This window comes from Scyliorhinus torazame, chromosome 5 (genome assembly GCF_047496885.1).
Source record: "Scyliorhinus torazame isolate Kashiwa2021f chromosome 5, sScyTor2.1, whole genome shotgun sequence".
Taxonomy (NCBI): Eukaryota; Metazoa; Chordata; class Chondrichthyes; order Carcharhiniformes; family Scyliorhinidae; genus Scyliorhinus; species Scyliorhinus torazame.
Window position 1 is genome coordinate 88,864,798 of NC_092711.1, and position 21,445 is coordinate 88,886,242.

General features: G+C 45.2%; 2 protein-coding genes and 1 long non-coding RNA gene across 7 annotated transcripts in view; 2 read left to right on the top strand and 1 right to left on the bottom strand.

The window, feature by feature from the left end:
* The window catches only part of LOC140418846 (uncharacterized), a 14,643-nt gene extending 8,920 nt beyond the window's left edge, over positions 1 to 5,723 (top strand). For both annotated transcript variants that reach the window (XR_011945366.1, XR_011945367.1), the window contains exon 3: positions 5,601 to 5,723. This is a non-coding gene — a long non-coding RNA (uncharacterized lncRNA). The remainder of the gene's footprint in view (positions 1 to 5,600) is intronic.
* LOC140418837 (uncharacterized) overlaps positions 1 to 8,487 on the bottom strand; it is a 25,004-nt gene extending 16,517 nt beyond the window's left edge. Inside the window, exons 1-2 of one of the 4 annotated variants that reach the window (XM_072502472.1) lie at positions 8,398 to 8,487; positions 2,471 to 2,586 (exon numbers count right to left, since the gene is read on the bottom strand). The gene's annotated coding sequence lies outside the window, so the exon portion shown is untranslated. Of the gene's footprint in view, positions 1 to 2,470; positions 2,587 to 5,570; positions 5,727 to 7,881; positions 8,034 to 8,397 lie in introns of those variants that run through there. The other 3 variants (XM_072502471.1, XM_072502473.1, XM_072502474.1) reach the window with 3 other exon arrangements.
* LOC140418844 (uncharacterized) lies at positions 8,237 to 20,129 on the top strand. The gene is made up of 3 exons (XM_072502480.1): positions 8,237 to 8,351; positions 9,853 to 11,068; positions 16,564 to 20,129. The coding sequence occupies exons 2-3, from the start codon at positions 9,960 to 9,962 to the stop codon at positions 17,243 to 17,245; spliced, it is 1,791 nt and encodes a 596-aa protein (XP_072358581.1). The 5' UTR covers positions 8,237 to 8,351; positions 9,853 to 9,959; the 3' UTR covers positions 17,246 to 20,129.
* The last annotated feature ends 1,316 nt before the right edge of the window (positions 20,130 to 21,445 follow it).

The following is a 21,445-nucleotide window of genomic DNA, read 5'->3' on the forward strand; positions in this document are numbered from 1 at the left end:
CCCCCTATATCTTCCACCATTCACCTCAAATTTATGTCCCCTTGTAATGATTTGTTCCACCCGGGGAAAAAGTCTCTGACTGTCTCCTCTATCTATTCCCCTGATCATCTTATAAACCTCTATCAAGTCGCCCCTCATCCTTCTCCGTTCTAATGAGAAAAGCCTAGCACCCTCAACCTTTCCTCGTAAGATCTACTCTCCATTCCAGGCAACATCCTGGTAAATCTCCTTTGCACCTTTTCCAAAGCTTCCACATCCTTCCTAAAATGAGGCGACCAGAACTGTACACAGTACTCCAAATGTGGCCTTACCAAAGTTTTGTACAGCTGCATCATCACCTCACGGCTCTTAAATTCAATCCCTCTGTTAATGAACGCTAGCACACCATAGGCCTTCTTCACAGCTCTATCCACTTGAGTGGCAACTTTCAAAGATAGATGAACATAGACCCCAAGACCTCTCTGCTCCTCCACATTGCCAAGAACTCTACCGTTAACCCTGTATTCCACATTCATATTTGTCCTTCCAAAATGGACAACCTCATACTTTTCAGGGTTAAACTCCATCTGCCACTTCTCAGCCCAGCTCTGCATCCTATCTATGTCTCTTTGCAGCCGACAACAGCCCTCCTCACTATCCACAACTCCACCAATCTTCGTATCATCTGCAAATTTACTGACCCACCCTTCAACTCCCTCATCCAAGTCATTAATGAAAATCACAAACAGCAGAGGACCCAGAACTGATCCCTGCGGTACGCCACTGGTAACTGGGATCCAGGCTGAATATTTGCCATCCACCACCACTCTCTGACTTCTATCGGTTAGCCAGTTCGTTATCCAACTGGCCACATTTCCCACTATCCCATGCCTCCTTACTTTCTGCAGTAGCCTACCATGCGGAACCTTATCAAATGCCTTAGTAAAATCCATGTACACTACATCCACTGCTTTACCTTTATCCACATGCTTGGTCACCTCCTCAAAGAATTCAATAAGACTTGTAAGGCAAGACCTACCCCTCACAAATCCGTGCTGACTATCCCTAATCACGCAGTGTCTTTCCAGATGCTCAGAATTCCTATCCTTCAGTACCCTTTCCATGACTTTGCCTACCACCGAAGTAAGACTAACTGGCCTGTAATTCCCAGGGTTATCCCTAGTCCCTTTTTTAAACAGGGGCACAACATTCGCCATTCTCCAATCCCCTGGTACCACCCCTGTTGGCAGTGAGGACGAAAAGATCATTGCCAACGGCTCTGCAATTTCATCTCTTGCTTCCCATAGAATCCTTGGATATATCCCGTCAGGCCCGGGGGACTTGTCTATCCTCAAGTTTTTCAAAATGCCCAACACATCTTCCCTCCTAACAAGTATCTCCTCGAGCTTACCAGTCTGTTTCACACTGTCCTCTCCAACAATATGGCCCCTCTCATTTGTAAATACAGAAGAAAAGTACTCGTTCAAGACCTCTCCTATCTCTTCAGACTCAATACACAATCTCCCGCTACTGTCCTTGATCGGACCTACCCTCACTCTAGTCATTCTCATATTTCTCACATATCTATGTCTCTTGGGGTTTTCCTTGATCCTACCCGCCAAAGATTGTTCATGCCCTCTCTTAGCTCTCCTAATCCCTTTCTTCAGTTCCCTCCTGGCTATCTTGTATCCCTCTAACACCCTGTCTGAATCTTGTTTCCTCAGCCTTACACAAGTCTTCTTTTTCCTCTTAACAAGACATTCAACCTCTCTTGTCAACCATGGTTCCCTCACTCGACCATCTCTTCCCTGCCTGACAGGGACATACATATCAAGGATACGTAGTACCTGTTCCTTGAACAAGTTCCACATTTCACTTGTGTCCTTCCCTGACAGCCTATGTTCCCAACTTATGCACTTCAATTCTTGTCTGACAACATCGTATTTACCCTTCCCCCAATTGTAAATCTTGCCCTGTTGCACGCACCTATCCCTCTCCATTACTAAAGTGAAATGGAGGTGATATGAGATGTATGTTTTTACACAGCGAGCGGCAATGACCTGAAACTTGCTGCCTATGAGGGAGTTTGAAAATAGAAACAATGAATGATTTGATTTCAAAAGGAAATTGAATAGACATCTGAGGGAAATGAACCTGCGAGGATACAGGGAGCAGTAGAATGGGACTGACTGGACTGCTCCAGAGAGCTAGCATGGATTCAATGGGCCAAATGCCCTTCTTTGTGCCATCATGTCTCTGACTCTGTTGTGTAATCTAATTTTGTAATTTAACCCCGGGGGGTTCAGATATCACTCAGGTAAATCTGAGCTAAATCCCTCCGAGGCCATTCTGTCCTTCCTCAGGTTTGTTGCCCAGAACTGAACACAGTTCTCCAGGTTTGGCCGAACGAGGGTTTGTGAATCTCGGGGCTTTTCCAGTCACACTGAGACCTGAAATCTTCCCTCACAGACAGAACAGACAAACCTTTTACCTTCCACACCCAGATGCTGCTGAAATTTAGTTTCCAATGAACTGAGTGACTCGGTCAGATCGCGATGTGACGTTTGGTTTGCGTTTCCCGTCTGTTCAACCTCCACTTCCAGTATCCTGTAAATTTACAGAAACCTCACCGTCAGTTGAGGAGGCCAAATCACTGTCATTATTTTTTTTAATTTTAAAATAAATTCAGAGTACCCAATTCATTTTTTGCAATTAAGGTGCAATTTAGCATGGCCAATCCACCTACCCTGCACATCTTTGGGTTGTGGGGGCGAAACCCACACAAACATGGGGAGAACCCCACATGGCCAGTGACCTAGAGTCGGGATTGAACCTGGGACCATGGCGCCGTGAGGCAGCAACGCTAACCACTACTCCACCGTGCTCCCCAAATCACTGTGTTTTTAAGACAGAGATAGATAGGTTCTTGATCAATAACATGATCCGGTGTATGGGGAGAAGACATATCAGCCATGATTGAATAGTAAAACAGACTCGATGGGCCGAATGGCCTAATTCTGCTCCTATGTCTTTATGGTCTTACAAGTCAAAGGCTGGTTGAAGTCCATGTAAACTACATCTATACTCGTCACCTGCTCACAAAATTCAATCAAATTTGTTAGGCATGACCTCCCTCTAACAAAGCCATGCTGGCTATTTCTGATCAAATCTTGCCTGGAGAGGCAAGTAGATTCTCTCCTTCAGAATTCTCTCCAATATTTTCCCTACCACTGATGTGAGACTCACTGGTCTGCAGTTCCCTGGCTTATCTCTACAACCTTTCTTAAACAGTAGGAGCACATTAGCTGATCTCCATTCCTCTGGCAATTCCCCCGTGGCCAGAGAGGAATTAAAAATTTGGGTCAGAGCCCCTGCAATATCTTCCCTCGCCTCCCACAGCAGTCTAGGGCACAACTCATCCGGTCCAGTTTTAAACCTGCCAGCACCTCCAATACCACGTCACTCCCTATGTCAATTTGCTCAGGATCTTCAGTCTCTCTGCCCGAGTTCCATATCTACCTCCTCATTCTCTTGGGTGAATGTAGAAGCCAGGTATTTCTAATACAACTAGTATAGGTAAAAGATACCTGTTTAAGCATAAATATTTAGCCCCAGTTTTAAATACCCATTTAAAAATGAGAATTTCAGCACCCATAACCTCAGTTCATCTCAAAACATATAGCTTCAATAGATACATGAAACAGCACAATTCCATCATAGATTAAAACAGCACAGTTGCAAGACAATTTGACACTATGCTGCTGTCAAGGACTGAATTCCATGGCAACGAGGTGACAAGAGGCCAGTAACTAAAGCTCTATTGTTCTCTTTTTAGGCCATTAGTGATTACAGCGTGAACCACATTCCATTGCTTATTAGGCCGAAACATTTTAATGGATAAAACATTGGATCAAATATCACATTCCATAACATACAGACATGAAACAATTAAAAGCTCATGTTGCACATTGAACATGGACGGCTTGCCGTCAAATCAAATGTGTTTGAGTCTAACCCAAACCAATTAGGATTATATTGGGGTGTGATTAGATGACTTTGGACAGATATGAAAGGGTATAACTGAAAAAGTTTTGCCCCACCATTTTTAGTCAGTCAGTCAGTCAGTCAGTCAGTCAGTTCAGTCAGTTCAGTCAGTCAGTTCAGTCTGTTCAGTCAGTCAGTCTGTTCAGTCAGTTCAGGCAGTCAGTCTGTTCAGTCAGTTCAGTCAGTCAGTCTGTTCAGTCAGTCAGTCAGTCTGTTCAGTCAGTCAGTCAGTCTGTTCAGTCAGTCAGTCAGTCTGTCTGTTCAGTCAGTCTGTCTGTTCAGTCAGTCTGTCTGTTCAGTCAGTCTGTCTGTTCAGTCAGTCTGTCTGTTCAGTCAGTCTGTCTGTTCAGTCAGTCTGTCTGTTCAGTCAGTCTGTCTGTTCAGTCAGTCTGTCTGTTCAGTCAGTCTGTCTGTTCAGTCAGTCTGTCTGTTCAGTCAGTCTGTCTGTTCAGTCAGTCTGTCTGTTCAGTCAGTCTGTCTGTTCAGTCAGTCTGTCTGTTCAGTCAGTCTGTCTGTTCAGTCAGTCTGTCTGTTCAGTCAGTCTGTCTGTTCAGTCAGTCTGTCTGTTCAGTCAGTCTGTCTGTTCAGTCAGTCTGTCTGTTCAGTCAGTCTGCCTGTCCAGCCAGTCTGCCTGTCCAGCCAGTCTGCCTGTCCAGCCAGTCTGCCTGTCCAGCCAGTCTGCCTGTCCAGCCAGTCTGCCTGTCCAGCCAGTCAGTCTGTCTAGTCAGTCTGTCTAGTCAGTCTGTCTGTCTAGTCTGCCTGTCTAGTCAGTCTGCCTGTCTAGTCAGTCTGCCTGTCTAGTCAGTCTGCCTGTCTAGTCAGTCTGCCTGTCTAGTCAGTCTGCCTGTCTAGTCAGTCTGCCTGTCTAGTCAGTCTGCCTGTCTAGTCAGTCTGCCTGTCTAGTCAGTCTGCCTGTCTAGTCAGTCTGCCTGTCTAGTCAGTCTGCCTGTCTAGTCAGTCTGCCTGTCTAGTCAGTCTGCCTGTCTAGTCAGTCTGCCTGTCTAGTCAGTCTGTCTGTTTAGTCAGTCTGTCTTTGTAGTGATGTAGTGTTTTTGAGTTTGAGTTTAGCTGAAGATTAGCTCTCTCTCTCTTCATATTTCATTTTCAGACTTTGACCTTTTAAAAGTTACTTTCGAGCTGTCTGCCTAAGCAAAAAGATAATGTCTGTAATTCTCTGAAAGCTTCAAATTGTCTACGCATTGCCTTTTAAATCACTTTCAAATTGTAATCAATAGAAGAAAAATAAAAGAATTCCTTTTGGCACCCGAGACGTTTTAACTGCTATTTCTGCTGAGGTCCAATAATCGCAAAGTGCTCCTGGTAACCGAATAGTAGGAATACTAGAAATTCCTTCAACTTTACAGTCAAATAATAGTAGGAATCTAACAACTTGGCGTAGTCCAATAATATTAAAAGATTCCTTCAGTGAAGACAGATGTAAAGTGTTCATTCAACACCCAACCAATATCCTCTGGCTCCACTCACAGGTTTCCCCCTTGATCTCAAATGGAAACACTATTCATGATCTGATGAATGATCATGCTGACCTGAAACATTAACTCTGTTTCTCTCCACAGATGCTGTCCGAAATCCTGCACATTTCCAGCATTTGCGTTCTTGTTTAAAATCACAGCAGTCCAGGTGGTGTCTAACCAGAATTTTATATATCTCAGTGCTTCTCCAGTCACACAGATTCCGGAAATCTTTACCTACAAACAGACCAGAAGAAATAGGAACAGGAGTCACTCATTCTGCCCTTTGAGCTGCTCCACCATTTAGTGAGATCACAGCTGGGCAGCACGGTAGCACAATGGTTAGCACTGTGGCTTCACAGCGCCAGCGTCTCGCGCTCCATTCCCTGCTGGGTCACTGTCTGTGCAGTGTCTGCACGTTCTCCCCATGTCTGCGTGGGTTTTCTCTGGGTGCTCCGGTTTCCTCCCACAGTCCAAAGCCTTGCAGTTTAGGTGGATTGGCCATGCTAAATTGCCCTTAGTGTCTAAAAAGGTTAGGAGGGGTTATTGGGTTAGGGGGATAGGGTGGAAGTGAGGGCTTAAGTGGGTCAGTGCAGACACGATGGGCCGAATGGCCTCCTTCTGCTCTGTATGTTCTATGATCTAACACTCACTAAGTCCACTTTCCTAACTTATCTGTGTTACCTTTAATTCCCCTACTGATTAAAAACATATCGATCTCAGCCTTGCAACTGATCAAGGACTCGGCCTCCACATTTCCTGGGGTCAAAGAAATTATTTCCTCAATTGGCAGTCCCTCCATACCCAGAAGCATCCCAGTAAGCCTCCTCTGTACTGCCTCCAATGATAACATATCTTTTGTTAAATAACGGGAGCAAGACTGTACACAATGTTCTAAATGTGGCCTCACTGGTAGCTTGTAGTTACAGCAACACCTCTTCACTTTTATACTTCAGCCCCCTTGAAATAAAACATGCAGGACTAGGCTCAAACTATGGCCTCTCCTTCTATAATGTCCAACAAGGGAAAACATCCACTCTACGTCTGCCCCATCAATCCCCTTTAGCATCTTATGTACCTCAGTTACATCTCCTCTCATTCTTCTAAACACCAGTGAGTATTGGCCTAAACTGCTCAAATCTCTCTCCACTTGACAATCAATCTAGCGAACCTTCTCTGAACCGCCTCAAATACATTTATGTCATTGTCCAAGTAAGGGACCAAAACTGTAGTACTCCAGATGTGGTCTCACCAACGCGCTACACAGTTACAACAGCACTGCACTACTTTATACTCTATTCCATTACCAATGAACGCCACCATTCCATTTGCCTTCCTTATTACCTGCTGCACCTGCAGACTGTCTGTGATTCGTGCACGAGGGCACCCAGATCCCGCTGTACAAAAGCATTATGAAGTTTCTCTCCATTTAGATAAGAAGTTGCCTTTTTATTCCTCTGACCAAAATGAATAACCTCACACTTATGCACGTTAAATTCCATCTGCCACATTTTGGCCCACTCACCTAACCATTAGTTTATTTCTTATTTCCTCATTGCAACTTGCTTTCCCACCCATTTCAGTGTTAGCTGTAAATTTGGCTCTCGTACATTCTATCTGTCCCATCGTCATTAACTTGGATTGTAAATAGTTGGGGCCTGAGGGCCGAACCCTGTGGCACACCACTAGTTACAGCTTGCCAACCAGAAAAAGACAGATCAGCATAATCCAAGTCCCCTCACACCTGCTATTCTCTCTTCCAACCTCTTCCATCGCGCAGAAGATATAAAAGTCTGAGAACACGCACGAACAGATTCAAAAACAGCTTCTTCCATGTTGTTTCCAGACTCCTGAACCACCCTGTTATGGACTGAACTGATCTCTCCACGTATCTTCTGTACTGAAGATGTAGTACTACCCTCCAGATGCTTCATCCAATGTCTATGCATTTACATTGTGTATTTATCGTTATGTCCTATGTCTTTCATGTATGGAACTGTACACAGAACAATTCTTTTCACTATACCGGAGTACGTGTCAATAAATCTAATATGATATAATGCCCTCTCTGCTGTCTGTTGTTTAGCCAATCCTCAATCCAAACTAATATATTACCTCTCAACACCATGGGATCTTACCTTGTTTATTATCTTTTATATTACACCGTATCAAATGTATTCTGGAAGTCCAAATACATCTCCAGGACCCCCATTATCCACTTGGCCTGTTACATCTTCCAAGAACTCACAACAAATTTGTCAAACACAATTTACCCTTCACAAAACCACACTGACTGGTGGATTGCGGTTTGAATTTCCAAATGTCCAGTTACTACTTCCTCAATAATGGATTCCAACAGTTTCCCAACAACAGGCTTTAAACTAACTAGTTTCCTACTTTCTGCCGTTTTGAACAAGAGGGGTTACATTAGACTTTTCCTCTAATGCAGTGACATTGTCACTGGGTCAGTGTCTCCCTCCTGGTCTCTGTGACGTTGTTTGTGGAGAGAAGCCGGAAGCGGCGGATAGTGAGAGTGGAGAATGTTCCTTGTTACACATTCGGCTCTCAGGCCGCACTGGGTTAGTCAACCCCGCCCCCCGACACTGACCTCTCACCTGACACCTCACAATTCACGGGTGATTGACGCCAACTCCAGGCCAATGGGAGGAGAGGGGGCGGGACCGAGCAGGAGCGGCTGGTCCTCCAACCAATCGGAGCGAATGAGGAGGCGGGACTGGTCTGAGTGAAGCATGCGCAGTGTCATTAATGGCGACGTGAAGAAGGTTCTTACTCGGATTCGCAATCAGTAAAGGTGGGAATGGCGGGACGGAGGGATCAGCTGGGTCGTTAGACACGGTTCGTAAACATGTTATAGAAACAGGAAACCAGAAAAAAAACCTACCGGTACCCGGTGACCTGAGCGGTGGCTGCAGCTTTGTCACAGACAGAACTAACCGGCCGCCATCTTGTTTGCGTATTCCCAGAAATCCGCATGCGCACAAGCCTTTTTAATTGGGTACTCGCAGCAGTCAAATGATAAAAGGCCAGTAATGGTAGAGAGGTTAAAATATGGAATGCTATAGTGGCTGGAATTAAATGAGTGCAGAGATCTCAAAGGGGTGTGGAGGAGATTACAGAGATCAGGATGATCACAACTAGAGGAAAAGAAGAATGGGAAATTTCAACTTTCGGTGCTTCTTCAAGGGAATCGTTTGTAGATCAGTGAGCACGGGGGATGGATAAACAAGACTTGTGAGTAAGCACATGGGTAGCAGAGTTTTGGATGGGATGGAGGGGTTGTTGGAGGCCAGCTGGGAGTGTGTTAGAATAATTTGGCCGAGAGGTAACAAAGGTATGAATGATAATTTCTGCAGCAGATAAGAAGACACTAAGGCGGAGTCAGGCTGTGTTACTGAGGTGGAAATAGGTGATCTTGGTGGTGATGTGGATATGTGTTTGGAACCTCATCAGGTGTCACATATTTCACCAGCGTTGTGAACAGGCTGCTTCAGCCGTACACATTTGACAGGGATGGAGTTGGTGGCAAGGGAGTGGAGTTTGTCGAGGGGACGAAGAGAATGGGTTTAGTCTTCTCAATATTTAAATAGTGGAAATTTCTGCTCCTCCAGTACTGGGTGTCAGACAAGTTCGGATGGTGTGTGTCTTGGAGTGAAACTTGCAGGTGATGGTTTTCTCATACATCTGCTGTCCTGGTCCATCCAGGTGGTGGAGGGTAAGGGTTTAGGAGATTTTGTCAAATTGTGATTCAGTTGTCGGTTGAGAAAATGTCTCTCCATTGCTCCTGTCACTCCCACTCCCTTCTCTCTCTTTCTCTCATCATTTCTGTCTCTCCCTCTCTGTCTCTCCACCACGACTCACTCTCTTTTTCTCTCCCTTTCTGTCTTTCTTGTCACATGGAATTCCCTCGCCCAGAGGATTGTGGATGATCCACCATTGAATATATTTAAGGTTAAGATGGTGAGATTTTTGGTCTCTCAGGAAGTCAAGGAGATGGGGAGCTGGCGGGAAAGGGGAAGGAAGACCAAGATCAGCCACAATCGTGTTCAATGGCAGAGCAGGTTTGACGGGCCGAATGGTCTACTGCTGCTCCTGTTTCTTGTATTCTTGCAGAGGCCCACGTCTTGTGTGGGCTCAGACTGGGTGGCAGGTTGCCTTCCCTTAAATACATTAGTGAACCAGTTGGGTTTTATAACAATCCAGCAGTTTTCATGGTCACTTTTTCCCAGTGCCGGCCCCACAAATGACCAGATTCATGCAGCTCAATTTCACAACCTGCCTTTGTGTTTTTGTGGGTTCTCTCTCACTTCCATATTTCTGTTTTAAATCAATTTGACAGAGTGTTACAAGGGGAAGATTTGCATTCAGGAAACTCGAGCCAAACATCACATCAGGATCTGAGAATCGCTCAATTTGTTGTAACGTGAATATCGTTGAATTTTGAACATGGAAGGCAAAAGCTCCGTTAACAGTGAGGAGAAACCATGGGAATGTGAGGAGGGATTCAGATCCACACCTCAACTGGAAATTCATCATCCCAGACACTCTGTGGAGAGGCCATTCTCTTGCTCTGATTGTGGGAAGAGATTCTCTCGATCATCCAGCCTGCTGCAACACCAGCGAGTGCACACCGGGGAGAAACCATTCAACTGCTCCCTCTGTGGGAAGGGATTTGCTCAGTCGTCCAACCTGCTGAGACACCAGCTAGTTCACACTGGGAAGAGACCATTCATCTGCTCAGAGTGTGGGAAGGGATTCAGTCGGTCATCTGACTTGATGACGCACCAGCGGGTTCACACGGACGAGAGACCATTTAAATGTCCAGACTGTGGGAAGTGCTATAAAAGTTCCCGGGACCTGATACTCCATCAACGTGCTCACACCAACGAGCGACCGTTCAGATGCTCTCACTGTGGGACTGGGTTCAAGCAGTCATCTCAACTCCGTGAACACCAACGCACTCACACTGGGGAGAGGCCTTTCACCTGCTCCGCGTGCGGCAGTGGGTTCAGTAGGTCATCAAACCTGCGGACACACCAGCGCAGTCACACTGGGGAGAGACCTTACACTTGCTCTGAGTGTGGGAAGGGATTCACTCAGTTATCCACTCTGCTGAATCATCAGAGTGTTCACAATGAGAAGAGACCATTTAAATGCCCAGACTGCATGAAGTGCTACAAAAGTTCCCGGGAACTGCTCCACCATCAACGTGTTCACACTGATGAGAAACCTTTTAAATGCCAAGACTGTGAGAAGTGCTTTAAAAGTTCCGGGGAACTGATGCGTCATCAACGTATTCACACTGACGAGAAACCTTTCAGGTGCTCTTACTGCGGAACTGGGTTCAAGACATCATCTGACCTCACTGTACACCAGCGAACTCACACTGGGGAGAGACCGTTCACCTGCTCCCAGTGTGGGAAGACATTCACTCAGTCATCCAGCCTGCTGGCACATCAGCGAGTTCACACTAGGGAGAGGCCATACACCTGCCCCAAGTGTGGGAAGAGATTCACACAGTCATCCAACCTGATGAGACACCAGCGAATTCACAAGTAATTACAGTGAGTGGACAATCTGATCAGCTGCTCTGCTGCTTCCCTCATTCCACTAGCTCCACTGGGCCAAACTGTCTCTAAAAATGCCCCTTGTCTGAGTGTGAACTCGGATCTATCTCCGGTTTCTCTCCGATCTCCTGTCATGTCCTGTTCAATCTCATCTTGATTACGAGACCTGCCTTCTGCTCCCTTGACCCAATTCTCACTAAACCGCTGACCATCCAACTTCCCCACATTAACTGATATCGTTACCAGTTCTCTCTCTCTTCTGGCTTTGGCCCTCTCACTTTTAAATACACTATCTTCACCTTTCCTGAGAAAACAACCTTTGACCCTAACTTCCTGCAAAGTACCACCCCATCTCCAAACTCCCTTTCCTCTCCAACATGGTGTCCCCCAAGGATCTATCCTTGGCCCCTCCTATTTCCCATCGACATGATGGCACTAGAATCCATAGAATCCCTAAAGTGCAGAAGGAGGCCATTCGACTGCTCAGGATTGCACTATACGCCTGAAAGAGCGCACTAGCAAGGCCCATAACCTCACCCTATCCCCATAACACCACCTAACCTGCACATCTTTGGACTGTGGTAGCACCCAGAGGAAACCCACACAGATTTGGGGAGAATGCGCAAACTCCATACTGACAGTTATCCAAGGCCAGATTCAAACCCGGTCCCTGGTGCTGTGAGGCAGCAATGCTATCCACTGTCCCGCTGTCCAAAAGTACCGTGTTAGTTTTCACATGGCCACTGACAACACCAAGCCCTACCTCACCACCACCCCTCTCCATTCCTCCACTGATACTAAATTATCAAACTGTTTATCCCACATCCACTGGATGAGCAGAAATTTCCTCCAATTAAAATTTGGGAAGATCAAAGCCGTTATCTCCAGTCACCATTTGAAATTACGTTCCCTAACTCCCGGGCCCATCCCTCTCCCTGGGAACTGTCTGAGGCTGAACCACACTCTGCACAATCTCCATGTCAGATTTAAATCCGACGAGTTTCTGATCACATATCTACACCATCGGAAACACCACGGAATTCCACCTCTGTAACGTTACCTGCCCCAGCTTGTCTGCTGCTGAAATCCTCATTCAAACCCACGTCAACTTGAGGTTTGACTATTCCAATGCATTCCTGACCAGCCTCTCTCATTGATCCTGCTTCCCAGCACCTGGAAAGCTGAAATCATCCCAAACTCTTGCTGCTCATATGCTTTCCCACCCCAAATCTATTTCATTTTTATTAATTTTTCCACTTAAGGGGCTATTTAGCATGGCCAATCCACCTATCCTGCACATCTTTTGTGTTGTTGGGGTGAGACCCACACAGACACGGGGCGAATGTGCAAACTCCAATGTACAGTGACCCGGGATCGAACCCGTCCCCAGCACTGTGAGGCAGCAGTGCTAATAACTGCGCCACCATGCTGCCCTTTTCTCACCCCAAGTTGAGGGGAGAATATGGTGTAGTGGTCATGTCATCTGGACTAGTTATACAGAGGCTCAGGCGAATGATCTGGGGGCACGGGTTCAAATCTCAGCATGCTGACAAGGTGTGGGAGTGGGTAGAACATATTCCAGAGCTTTGTGTCGAGGCAACTGAAGGAGCAGGGCCACCAATGGTGCACAATTGAAATGGGGGGCAAGAGGGGCCACAATTAGAGGAGGGGGGGTTGTGTAAATAGATGGCTGTCTGCAAGTTGAGACATTGGTCTGCAGAATTTTGAATGACCTCAATTTTATAGATGGGAGAATGTGGCAGAGCTGTCAGGAGTACATTAGAATTGTCAACTCTGGAGGTAATCCATAGTATGTACTATGTGTTCATGTATGGAACGATCTGTCTGGACTGTACACAGAACAATACTTTTCACTGTACCTCGGTACCCGTGACAATAAATCCAAATCCAAGAATCATAACAGAATGCAGCAACCTGCACACAGGGGAACTTGGACAGCCAGCACGGGGATCAACCCTGTAACCCTGGCATTATTAGCACCACACTCTAATCATTCTCGAATCACTGAATCGTCGACCCTGCAGAATGGCCACTATCAGTGTTAGAAATCTTTCTATATTCCCAATTGCCATTTCATTTTGCCTTGCATCCCTTTCACCATTTAATCTCTCCTGCATTTCATAGACCTCTCAGAGCCTACTTGTGACAATAATAATCATTATTATTATTACACAATCGAGTTCAGGTCAGATTCCTGACTCAGGAGCATTAAAAGACCCCTGGATAGAAAGAACCACTGGCTTATGCACAATAATAATAATAATCTTTATTATTGTCACAAGTAGGCTTACACTACACTGCAATGAAGTAACTGTGGCACCTGTTCGGGTACACGGAGGAAGAATTCAGAATATCCAAATTATCTAAAGGAAAGGTTTCCTTAGGTAGGTGTATAATTTGATTCTTAATTTTATTGATTCCCGTCCCAGCGTACCCATTCGCCACATGATATCAAAACAATTCACTGTTCACTGGTTTTAACATTCAATGGCAGTGTTTATACCCAGTATCCCCCGCGGTGGGGAATGTCCTCCATTCACACCACAGGAGAGTAGTGCGCAAACGCAGTACCGCCCGGTGTCTGGAGCTTGTGCAGTGATAGCGATGGCAAGTCTCTTGTCTGTCATATCGCCAAATTGGTGAAGATGTGGAATGCGGAGGGAGCAATGGAGCTGGTGGGTGGACGTGGAGGTTTTCTAAACACCTGGTGAATGCCTCAAACCCCGAATATGAACCTGCGGGTCCCTCATTTGCAGCTCCGGGCTTTATCCCCCCAAAAGCCCAAGGTTAACTGTTGATTTAACGGGGAGAGAGCATTTGCACCGGATTTTGGAGATGTAAAATATGGTGGGCGCGGCTTCAGCACATGTTCCCACCCAGGTCCTGCGCCTGACAAAAACATCAATTTAATTATTTTCTCACTCGTGGTTAACTAAGGTAGACATTCATCTGTTTCCATAGCGAGCAATTCCTGGAACTGGTCACTAGTCTGTTACCAAGGGTTTATAACTTGAGAGGCTCACACGCAACACGTGGCTGACCAGGACTCTCTCCCACTCTTGCCGTCAGACATTGGTGTGCTGAGAAGCATTTGCAGGTTGACACACTCAACCTGTTTGACCGGGTTATGAACATACTTTCCTTGGCCATCATGCCCTGGGGTAGAACTCGAATCCGGAGATTCTGGCTCAGAGGCAACCACACTGCTCCACAAGACCCCCCACCCACCTTGCCAGGCTATTTAATAATAATAATCTTTGTTGTCACAAGTAGGCTTACCTTAACATTGTAATGAAGTTACTGTGAAAAGCCCCCAATCACCACACTACGGCACCTGTTCGGGGACACAGAGGGAGAATTCAGAATGTTCAAATTACCTAACAGCACATCTTTCGGGACCAAAATTAACCAAATATTGAGGAGCAGTCCCTTCAGGTAACTATACAGGGGCTGCAACCTTTCACATTGAACAAATACTTGGCCCATGGACTCATCGAGGCTAAAAACATCACTTGCAGCCTAATGAACGGTCACACAGTTGTTAGCACTGTTGCTTCACAAGATCCCGGGTTCAATTTCTGGCCTGGATCACTGTCTGTGCGGAGTCTGCACGTTCTCCCCATGTATGCGTGGGTTTCTTCGGGTACTAATGTTTCCTCCCATAAGTCCCAAAAGACGTGCTTGTTAGGTGAATTGGATGGGAATAGAGGGATACGGACCCATGAAGTGTAGAAGATTTTAGTTCAGATGGGTAGCATGGTGGGCACGGGCTTGGAGGGCCGAAGGGCCTGTTCCTGTGCTGTACTTTTCTTTGTTCTTTGTTCTATTCTGAAGTCTCCCTCTGTGACCCGAACAGGCGCCGGAGTGTGGCGACTAGGGGCTTTTCATAGTATCTTCATTGCATTGTTAATATACGCCTACTTGTGACAGTAAAGATTATTTTTTTAAATTAAAATTTCCCTACTAGAGCTGATGAATGGTGGCCATTGTTCCCACAATCCCCCGTGGCCCAGAAACCGCTCGGTCCAATTGACTCATTGCGCAGGTGCTGATTGCGCATGCTCCAGGGCCAACCAGCCGCGGGGCATTCTGGATGGCTCCTCTGTTCCGAGTCGGAGAGGACCGGGAAGAGGTGGTGCAGATGGGCTGCAGTAAACTGGTCAGGATATGGAATCCAGGGGGAGTAATGGAGCCAGCTCTGGACGGGGAGAGTTTCTCAACTCCTCAGTGAACGCCGTGTACCCAAAATAAGACGCTGCCGGAGCGAGTTTATGGCTCCGGTTCCTGAGCCTGGGATCAGGGCCAGGTAAACGGCCGCCATGATGGTTCAGAGAAAGGAAGAGCGCATGCGATGGCGTCTGGGTGACGTAGGAGAGAATGGGCAGAACCTTCAGGGTCTCTTTTCCAACTGGGTCCTAGTGCCCGGAAAGACAACACCTCAGAATAGTTTAAAGTTGTTAATTGGAACTGCCTCACAGCGACTGAGACCCGGATTTGAATCCGAACTTGGGTGGCTGTCGTTGTGAAGTTTGCACGTTCTCCCCGTTTCTGCCTGGGTTTCTTCCGGTGCTCTGCTGTCCTCCCACAACCCAAAGATCTGCAGGTTAGGTGGGGTTATGGGGATAGGGTGGGGGAGTGGGCTTAGGCAGGATGTTCTTTGAGAAGGTCAGCTTTGCTGCACAGAGTGGTCTGGGCTAATCGGAGCGGAAGGTCTGCTCCTGATCTGTTTAAAACACCAATTTGTAGATCCAGATGGGAGCCCTTATGGGGGGAGAATGTAGGGCTTCCTCTGGCTGCTCGCCTCTCTTCCGTGGTCTTGTCCATGTTCAGGTGGCCCTGGAACGGAAAGTGTCCTCCAGTACACTTGACACTCTCCACAACTGTTGGTACCTCAGGGTGCAGAGTGCTTCTGAGACACTGGAAACAACATTCTGGTTCAGTTAAAGAGTTTTCCTTGTTTTTGTTGTGAATTTGCCTTCTTTTACTTTGATTGGGCAACATATTTGGGGAAATAAGAGAGAGAAGAATATTCCATAGAAATTAAAATTATTTGTTCTGAATTTCTATCTTGGGCAGACAGTGATACTGACACAGTCAACTCCTTTTACAGGGGATTGGAAGGAGAGGATGCCACACATTCACGATGAGTTGAAGATCACCAGCCTTTGATGTAGGAAAGGATCCGAAACATTAGTGTGACTGGAAAAGCACCGAGACCCACACCAACACACACCCGAGTGAGAGAGTTCCAGTGAACTGACTATGGAAAGGGCTTCAACTATTACACAACCTGAAAAACCATCACATCATTCACAGCGGGGAGACACTGTACAATTATTCTTTGTGTCAACGAGGCTTTAACTGATTACCCAATCCAGTGACACCATGGTGAAACCGTGGAAATGTGGGGACTGTGGGAAGGGTTTCAGCTCCCCATCTGCAGTGGAAACTCATAAACACAGTCACACTGGAGAGAAATTGTTCACTTGCTCCACCTGTGGAAAGGAATTCACTCAGTCATCCAGCCTAATGACACACCAGCGAGTTCACACTGGAAAGAAACCATACGATTGCTCTCAGTGTGGGAAGGGCTTCCGGTGTTCATCCCACCTCACTGAACATCTACGGGTTCACACTGGGGAGAGACCATTCCACTGCTCTGAGTGCGGGCAGAGGTTCACTTGTTCTTCCCACCTCATTCTACACAAGCGTGTCCACACTGGTGAGAGGCCATACGTCTGCTCTGTGTGTGGGATGGGATTCATTAGATCATCACATCTTCTTAGACACCAGCGTGTTCACACTGAAGAGAAAGCCTTCACCTGCACTGAGTGTGGGAAGAGTTTCACTAATTTACCTAATTTTCAGAATCACCAGCGAATTCACAATGGAGAGAAACCCTTTACCTGCGCTGAGTGTGGGAAGGGATTCGCTGCAAAATCGCAGCTTAGGACACATACACTTGTTCACACTGATGAGAGACCATTTCAATGTTCTGACTGTGAGAAGAGCTTTAAAAGCAGAAGAGAGTTGATGAACCACCAGCGTATCCATTCGGGGGAGAAGCCGTTCACCTGCCCCGTGTGCGATCGAGGATTCACTCAGCCATCCGCTCGTCTGAGTCACCAGAGAGTTCACATGTGATTACAGGGATTGGATTCCTACACCCAGGAATGAACTATGTTCATTCTGACAGTTCAGATTTATTTCCATTGATGTTAAACTCCAGCCCAGTTAATGGGATTATCAGAATGGACATGAATTGCATTAAACACAGTGTTGGAGTCCTTGATTTCTGTAAGATAAGAGGAGACTGATTGATATCCTGTTACCGACTGTTCCATTGTTGGGTCTTTTTTCCTTTGTTAATGGAACACTTGGATTTATGTAGCACCTCTCAAAACTTCCAGGATGTCCCAAAGTGCTTTACAGACAATGAGGTTCTTTTGAAGTATAGTCACTGTTGTAATGTAGGAAATGCAGCAGCCAGATTGTGGACAACAGGCGCCTACAAACACAAATAAGATGCTGGAAATACTCAGCAGGTCAGGCAGCATCTGTGAAGCAAGAAAGTGAGTTCAAAACAGAACTATGATTATGACCAGATTATCTGTTCAGTGCTCATCACCGAGGGCTTTATATTGAGCAGTTCACCCGAGAGAACTTCCTTCGAAATATCATCAAGGGAACTTTTACATCTAGCTGCAAGAGCAGATGGGGTTATATTGGAAGGTTTTCTCAGAAAGACAGTGCTGTATTCCCTCAGTACAGTGCTGTATTCCCTCAGTACAGTGCTGTATTCCCTCAGTACTGTGCTGTATTCCCTCAGTACAGTGCTGTATTCCCTCTGTACAGTGCTGTATTCCCTCTGTACAGTGCTGTATTCCCTCAGTACAGTGCTGTATTCCCTCTGTACAGTGCTGTATTCCCTCTGTACAGTGCTGTATTCCCTCTGTACAGTGCTGTATTCCCTCAGTACAGTGCTGTATTCCCTCTGTACAGTGCTGTATTCCCTCAGTACAGTGCTGTATTCCCTCAGTACAGTGCTGTATTCCCTCAGTACAGCATCGGAATACCAGCCGGATTTTATGGTCAGGTTTCTGGAGCTGAAGTTGAACCCACATCATCCTGACTCAGATGGGAACGTAACCACTGAACAACAACACTCATCGTTAACTCGAGATTATTTCCGCTCTCTCGTCCTTGGTTGCTCTCCTGAACACATTAATCCATTGGGCTCTCGGACAAATCCAGGTGGATTCAACAGGTTTCCCGGGTTCGTGCTGATGCTACAGCAAGAGATCGAGAAGGTTTTTATTTCTGAATTCAAGAACTGGCATCAAGTATCACAACATGGTGACAATTTGAACTCAAGGCTTTGCCTTTCAAAGACTTTGGCCTTAACCATTCAGGCCATTTGTTACTTTCTGAGAGAAAGAGCTTGAGATGGAACTTGCCTCCAAACCAATTACCAAGACTCCTGATTCTGATGTAAAAATACCATTTAAAACCAGCAAGTCGGCATAATTGTTGCCAAAATTGCTAAAGTAAAATTATAGCTTTTCTATTTCAAACTTCGAAAGGGAGATTTACCTGAAGCCTTTAGGGAAATAAATTGAAGATTAAGAAAATCCGCCAGCCCCACAATACTGCAAATTGAATTTGAACTCATTTTGAAAATAAAAAACATCTAAACTCTTGATACCTGGAATCAAATTACAATGTCTGATTCCTGTTTTAAAGGTAGTAGGAATACTGGACAGTAACATTTCTCTAAGCCTCATGAATGAGATATCTAATGGGATGTGTGAAATTATATAAGAGCAAGTGATTGAGCACAGGAATAAAGTTAAGGAAAAATAACCCCACTAAATGGGAATTGGAATACCTCACTGTGGGTGTAGTTCAGTGGAATATATCAATGTGGTATTGATGTATATTTTAATAAAAGGAAAGTGTAGATGAGACTAATAAATTGATGGCTCTCTTGGAGATGTTTGTATCGTTGTGCATGAACTTTCAAAAAGAATTGCATTTGATAAAATGGCCAATGCCAAAGACATTGAAGCATTCAGGGGGAGATGAGCAAAAATATTTACAGACACATATAAGTGGGACTAGGCAGTAAATGATTCATTTTCAAGTGAGCTACATTTTATATTTACTGAAGTAAGCTAATAAGATCAAGGAAGCCATTTTGAAACTAACATTTAAATGAAAAGGGCATTTTGTATTTGGCAATTGATCTATTGTATTAATCAATGATGTGTATTAATTATTCACCAGTCAGAAACAAATTATTAATTAAGTAGTGTGCCTCAGTTGATTTTAATTGATGATTTAATAATCTGTTAGTGGTTGTGTTAAAAGACTTGGTTGTACCTAAAACTGTGTAAGCCTGTTTTAAATTCTATATTACAGCTTCTGTGAGAAGGAATGTATGATCTGATATGATGGTTAGCAACAAGTCTTCATACACTTGGTAACCTTATTTGTAACTGGAAAGTCACACAATGATGGGAGGGATACATTAAACATTACCATTGTATCCCGATCTGCGACATTTACCAAAATGGTTGAAACCCAATCAAACCGATTCAGGTATGAAATTGACCAACCATTGAGTTCTAATTAGTTTATTCAAACTGAGGGAGGATCTACTTAGGTACTTCAAACCCGAGGAGAAGGTCTGTTGCCAGCCAAGTACTGGAATCCCCAAAGCAAGGTTCCCATCAGAATTGTTGTCAAAGAAGGGGTACCAGAGGGATTATGTTTTTACAGCCTGATCAACCAAGAGAAATGGTAAAAGTCTGTTTTGTGTCAATAAGTTTCCCCTGTTCCTTCTGTGTCGATCAGTTTACCCTTTTCCTTCTGTATCGATCAGTTTCCCCTTTTCCTTCTGTATCGATCAGTTTACCCTTTTCCTTCTGTATCGATCAGTTTACCCTTTTCCTTCTGTATCGATCAGTTTACCCTTTTCCTTCTGTATCGCTATGTATCTTTTTAAAAATACATCAGTTTCAATTTACCATCTGAAATTCCTGATTTCCTAACGTTAAGTCTTGTTCAAACTAAAACAATTGAGTGAACTGTTTACAAACACTGGTGGATTGGTTGATTGCAATTAGACTTAAACAATTCTATGTTTTAATATGAGATCACCTGAAAGTCTCTGAATTGTCTGCATTGGATGGAACCCTTGTAGCCTCATGTGAGGATATCGGTGTGAGTGTGCAGCTGTGATTTGTCAAATTTAAAATAACTTATTAAGAAATGCTTTGTGAAATTCACTGAAGAATGAATCCCAGACATGTTCAAACAGTGTCCTAGGCCAAACTAGTTTCAGCTGATGCTTCATCAATGACCGGAGTCCCATGATAAGGTCAAAAGGCGGGATGCTCGCTGATGACTGCACAATGTTCACCATTTGCGACTCCTCAGTTACTGAAGCGTCCATGGCCAAATGCAGCGAGATAATATCTAGGTTTATACAGACAAGTGATAAGTTGCATTTGTGCCACACAAGTGCCAGACTATGACCACCTCCAACAAGAGAGGATCTAACTATTGCCCCTTGACATTAAATAGCATTACCATCATTGAATCCCTCGCTGTCAACATCCAAGGGGTTACCATTGACCAGAAACCAAACTGGACTAGCCATAAATATTGTGGCTGCAAGAGCAGATCAAAGGCTAGGATCCTACGGCGAGTAACTCACTTCCTGACTCCCTAAAGCCTGTGCACCATCTACAAGACACAAATCAGGAATATAATGGAATACTCCCCACTTGTCTGGATGGGTGCAGAACCAACAACACTCAAGACAAGGACAAAGTAACCAACTTGATTGGCACCCTATCCACAAACATTCACTCCCTTCACCACGTATGAAAAATGGCAGCTGTGTGTACCATCTACAAGATGCACTGCAGTAACTCACCAAGGCTCCTTAGGCAGCAACTTCCAAACTCAGCATCTCTACCATCTAGAAGCAGAATGGCAGCAGGTACCTGGGAACCACCACCTGGAAGTACCCCTCCAAATCACTAACCATTCCTATTTGGAAATATATATATTTAAAAATATATATTACTGGCAACATCCAGGGCCTGTACTGCGCTGTAATGTCCTATGTCACTGGGTCAAAATCCTTGAACTCCCTCCATAACCGCACAGTGGGTGTACCCACACCTAAGGGACTGCAGCAGATGAAGATGGCAGCTCACCACCACCTTCTCAAGGTCTTCTAGAGATGAGCAATAAATGGTGGCTGAGCCAATGACACCCACATTCCGTAAAAAAAATTTAAACTGTGACCGTAAAAGGAGAAAACATTTTTAA

Bases quoted from the DNA above. Each gene is read 5' to 3' on its own strand.
- LOC140418844 (XM_072502480.1), top strand. From the start codon at position 9,960: ATGGAAGGCAAAAGCTCCGTTAACAGTGAGGAGAAACCATGGGAATGT. The intron at 11,069-16,563 runs GTAATTACAGTG...TCATAAACACAG, and splicing joins AGACACCAGCGAATTCACAA to TCACACTGGAGAGAAATTGT.